Below are 5735 nucleotides of genomic sequence, written 5' to 3' on the forward strand. Positions count from 1 at the left end.
ACTAGAACATGTACAATGCCATAGTGAAGTAAAGGATATCAAATAGCTTGGAGTCATAACCCCAAAAAGATAAGACAAAGACTCAGCTATCATAGCTAATGATCCTAGGTATAATTCAAGCTTCTGGTAGGAAGGAGATGATTATCATGGCCATGGCCCAAGAGTAGAAAGCATTATGTGGGGAAAGTTGGGGAATTCCATATTACTAAAATACATAGTAAATAATTAATGAATATATTTGAGTTCACAAGTTGAATGCATGTCTCATAAATATTTGAGTGTTACTACTTATCTGGGAAGTTTCTCGATTCTTTATATAGAAGTTAAGTACATTATGCAATTATATTGGGAAATCCTTACTCTGGAAAAATCACATTCCCCTATTTTTCAGGTCACTTTAGATCTGACAGCAAAGGCCTCCAAGATCCCCCAAGGAATGAGCTCTCATAAAGAAGACTTGAATATTTTCTACTTGAGTGTGCTTTTGTTTGGAGTCTTGGGGAATATATTCCTCCTTTATCTACATAGTCTTAAGTTAATCACTGGTCACAGGAAAAGACTCTTAAGCCTGATAATCATCAATTTAGCCATCTCTCACATCTTAATGATTCTGTTCAGAGGCATCTCTGCAATAATATCCAATTGGGGATGGAGAGCTTTCCTGAATCTCACAATGGGTAATATCTTAACTTACTTCATAAGGGTGACTCGAGGCATTAGTCTTTGTAGCACCTGCCTACTAAGTGTCTTCCAGGCCATCACCATCAGTCCCAGCAGCTTTAAGTGGGCAGAAATTAAAACTCGAGCTCAAAAGTGTATTCTTCCCGGCTGCCTCCTAAGCTGGATCTTCAGTCTTCTTTTGGATAGTTCTGTGCCTCTGGCTATGAGTAGTCCAAGGAACAGCAGTAATGAAAGATGGAGAATTGGGCATGTTTCTTTTGACCTACATGACACGAGTATAAAACTTTTGACTTTTGAGTCATTTGTTGATGCTCTTTTTATGGGTCTCATGATCTTCTCCAGTGGTTACATGATGTTTGTCCTGTACAAACACAAGCAGCGAATCCAACATATACACAGCATCAACTTCTCCCACAAAGCCTCCCCTGAGACAAGAGCAACCAAAGCAATTCTGATGTTGGTGATCACATTTGTCTGCTTTAACTCGGCCAGTTCCCCTTTTGTAATTTATATAGCTTCTTCTAAAATAACCAGACACTGGGGGCTACAGTTCACTGTTGCACTTTCAATGTTTTTTCCAATAGTCAGCCCTTTTATGTTGATCAGCATTGACACCCAGATGTCCCGGTCCTTTTGTTCTCTCTTAGGTTTCAAGAGCTCCTGTCAGGAAAGACTCTCTAGTTGAAAGGAACTCCTGGGGAAAATGGAAATAATTGGTCATAGAAGTGGATTATAACAACAACTTAAACTATATCACAAAATTAGCCCAAAATGGATAAACAACTTGAATTTAAAAATTCGTATCATCAAACAACTGGAAGACAAAGGGAGGAATTTCACAACTATAAATAAAAATTGAATTCTTATCAAAACAAGAGATAGATTTGATAATAATGAAACAAATAACTTATTTGAAGTGTATTTGAAAAGAAAATTTAAACTTTTCCCAAAATTTTTTTTCAATAAAAACAGTATAAGAATATTCTCAAGAGGGAGGAAGATTTATAGAAAACTCTATTGAGTCTGATATCCAAGATGACTAAAGAAATTATGAAATCTGGGCCAAAATTCTGAGCTCATATATAATACTTTATCTTATCAGAAAATAGAGTCACCATACCTAGCCTGTTACAAAATCATCATTTAAATATTCACAGTTTGTTTTCATAGCCATTAGACAGTTAATTAATATTGGTGATTTTTTTTTAAACCTTTACCTTTCTGCCTTAGAATCAGTACTGTGCAGAAGAGTTGTAAGGACTAGGCAATAGTGGTTAAGTAACTTGCCCAAGGTCACACAACTAGGAAGTGTCAGATTTGAACCCAGGACCTCCCATATCTGGACCTGGCTCTCAATCCACTGAGTCACCCAGCTGCTCCCAGTGATTTTATAAAGTCTCAGACTATGTTAGCTAATAGTTAATAAATTCTAGTACAAAGTCCAAGCATTTTATTCATCCTATATATAATACCCTCTACTCAACCCATCACAATGAATCTGGGAAGAGTATTAAGAATAAAACAGAGTCATCTCTCTGAGTTAAAGAATCTGAGGATCTTATTATCAATGTAAATTCCTATAAAAACAGATACTACTAGTAATAAATTCATCTTCTATTGCTGACCCAATAATTGTTTCTCTTATATTTATCTGGAATCAGGACTCAGTCAAGCTGTGAACTTAACATACCTGGGTTGATTACTGAACCCCTTAAGTTAACACTCTCCTTATCTATCATTGGGCTTATACACAGTTAATTAACAACTGGGTTTACCCTTTCTAACACCTTAGTTACAGACATTGCCTAAAGGATTATATAATATCTATTGGTTTTCAATAAATGATATAAGGGAAATAAAAGCAAGTTAATTCTTTCACATATATCAGGAATTGATGCTACTACATAAAACCAACATGTATTTCTGTATTTATTAGTAGTCAAGGGATATGAACAGTTTTTATAGGAAGAATGGCAAACTCTAAATCATCATATAAAAATACTCATCATCACTAATGATAAAAGAAATATAAATTCAAATTCTGAATTTTCATCTCACACTCAGCAAATTGTCAAGGATGACAAAGAATATAGGAATGCCCCATATTGGAAGTGCTGTGAGAAAACAGACACACAAATTCTGTTTTTGGAGCTGGGGATACTTCTGAATATCCTAGATAGCAATTTGGAATTATTTTAGTCAAGTAACTTTAAATTTGTTTTCTATTTAACCCAATGGTTCCACTACTTTGCTTTACTCCCATAAGGTCAATGAATAGAAACAAAGGCCTAATTTCTTTTTGCAAAATGAATTTTTCCTTATCCTCTAAACCCTAAAAAATTGTAGTGAACAAGACTCTCAAAAATTAAGATGAGTAAGCATCTCTCCCTGTATAATTGCAGAGACCAGGGTCCCCAGGGTTTGAAACATTGCAAATGAAGAATTTTTCTTTATTAATTGATTTTGATGAACCTTCTTTTCTCTTTTTAATTTTCCTAAAATATCCCTTTGTTATGAGTGATTGTTCTCTGAAAAGTAGAGATAGATACCCAGAGAGAAATTTAGGCAAAACAAAAAAGATCATCAAAAATTCATTTAAAAGTCAAACAACAAGCATTTATTGACTTTAACTTGTACTAGGAACTATGCTAAGTTCTGGAGATGTCAAGGAATTTTAAAGTATGGATTTTGTCCTCAAGGGGCTCACATTCCAAATTATAAGTCAACAATTCATATGAGACCAGAAACAAACCACTGTGTACATACAAAAAAGATTTAGTGAAAATGGGAGGCAATGTCAGAGAGATGGCACTAGCAATGGAAGGTGGGGCAGAGAGAAGGCCTCCTATAGGAGGAAGGAGACTTTAAGGAAGAAAAGGGAACCAAGAAGTAGAGGTGAGGAGCAAAAAAGGGAGACAGAAATGAAGGTCAAGAGTTAGAAGATGGAGTGTCACATGTAAGGAACATCAAGAAAGCCCATGTTGCTGGATCACCAAATACTTTCATGAGAATAAAGTATAAAATGATGGAATGATGGAAAGAAGCCACACTGTAAAAGACTTTAAAACTTTGTCTTTTGTTTTTGAATGGTATTCATTGTAAGTGCAAATATCATATATCAGACAACTTATTCAGTTAGTAAACTGCACCACTATTTATTCCTCCTCTTTAAACAAGCATGTTCAAATAGATCATGAATTTGTCTCTTATAGACCTATGTACACCACCCAAAAATTCCAAAGAAAGGATATTATATTTTCTCTTAAAAGGAATTGCAGAGAAAGGTGGAGCCAAGATGAATGAGTACAGGTCACAATCCAGTTAAATTCTTCCATCATTTCCCACCAATTGGCTTTAAAAATAAACAACTCAATTCACATTTTGGAATGTCAAAACCAACAAAAGGTCAGAATAAGACATTCTGCAGAGTGACAACAAAGAAAGTTGGCAGGAGAGGTCTGTTAAGGACAACCTGATGTATAGCATCAGCCTTGGAAGTGGCTACAGCAGTGGGAACACTGTGCTTTTAGATCTCTCTCAATCCATAAAACCTAAGTGGTTTGGACAACCAGTCAAAAAGATATTACAGGGGACCATTTGCTTGTGTTGTATATACCTAGTTCTCTTTGGCAACCCTATTGCCTATGCACAGTTCCAAGGTAAAGAGGAGCACCTGTCTTTCTTCCCAAGATCAGGGGCCCTGGTCTCAGATCCAAGGCAGAAAATATCACCAGAACTTCTGATTTCAAGAGACTACAGGACCAAGGGGAAGCTATGTACCACAATGGAAGGAATCCCAGACATGGAGTTGAGAGGACCTGAGTTCAAATCTGGAATGTCTCAGACATTTCCTAGCTATGTGACCCAGGGCAAGTGACTTAACCACAACTGCCTAATTCTTGCCACAGTTCTGCCTTAGATTCAATATTTTTAATGATTTTAAGACATAAGCTAAGAGTTTAAAAAAGAAATATTAGGGGACCAAGTTCCAGGGCCAAAAGTACCCCTAGTGCTTGTGATTACAGGGAAACTGGGCTTCTTCCAGAGCACAGAATGGAAAAACAGTGATGACAGTTCAGTGACTGTTGCTCTTACTCTATTATCTTAGTCAGCGTTTCTTTAAAGGAAGCAATAACACAGGTCTCACATACATACTCCAAAGAAAACTTGAAAATGACAATAGACCAAACAATGATTGATGAGTTGAGAAATTACAAAATGTTAATTTATCCATCTCAGAACTGCAAGAAAAGTCAGGCCAATCCCATGAGTGGGATGCCAAGGAAGTCAATGACTGAACAAACAAACTGGCATTCCTATTATGACAAAAGATTGGCAAAATATATATATATGTTCATTGCAAATCTTCTCCCTTAAAAGCCCCAGAGTGGTGAGAAACTCATGGAATAACTCAACAGTAGTGATAGTAGCCAGTGTGGTCAGGGTCAGTCTCAGAAAGAGCACTGTTGGACTTCAAGCACTTCGCCCTGATTTGCTAAAGAGGTCCTGAAGATTTAGTTCTCTGAACCCCAATGATCTTAGAGGACTTCTTCCCACAAGATAGAGTTCAATACAGGAACCCTGAAGACCTGTGCTAAACACTGACAGGGTTAACCCCCACAGCAAAAAACAAACAAACAAACAAACAAAAAACCCAAATACATTGAATAATCTGTTGGTGCTAAAACAATGCTCAAGTAAAAGAACTGGGAATGGAGACATGTAAATTGACCTTTTCCAGAAAGAAATGTAGAGTTAGATGCCTAAAATAAAACTCCAGTCTATTTTTTAAATTATTTTTTATTTTTTCTTTCAATTTCAAACATTGTTCCTTGATTACAAAAATCATTTTCTATTCCTCCTTCCTCTCCCCCACCCTTCCCATAGCCAATGTGCAGTTTCACTGAGTATCTCATGTGTTCCTGATCAGAACCCCTTTCCATGTTGTTGGTATTTGCACTAGGATATTCATTTAGAATCTGTATCCCCAATCAAAACCTCCAGTCTAGTAGAAAAGAATAATACCTAACAATTGCAAGCAAAGTCAAAGGAAG

General features: G+C 36.3%; 1 protein-coding gene across 1 annotated transcript; it reads left to right on the top strand.

The window, feature by feature from the left end:
* The first annotated feature begins 436 nt into the window (after nt 1-436).
* On the top strand, nt 437-1366 carry monDomV1R1265 (vomeronasal 1 receptor monDomV1R1265). Its single transcript, NM_001166789.1, is given in 1 exon segment — nt 437-1366. A coding segment is annotated over 1 exon segment (930 nt).
* Nucleotides 1367-5735: the final 4369 nt, after the last annotated feature.

This window comes from Monodelphis domestica, chromosome 6 (genome assembly GCF_027887165.1).
Source record: "Monodelphis domestica isolate mMonDom1 chromosome 6, mMonDom1.pri, whole genome shotgun sequence".
Lineage (NCBI taxonomy): Eukaryota > Metazoa > Chordata > Mammalia > Didelphimorphia > Didelphidae > Monodelphis > Monodelphis domestica.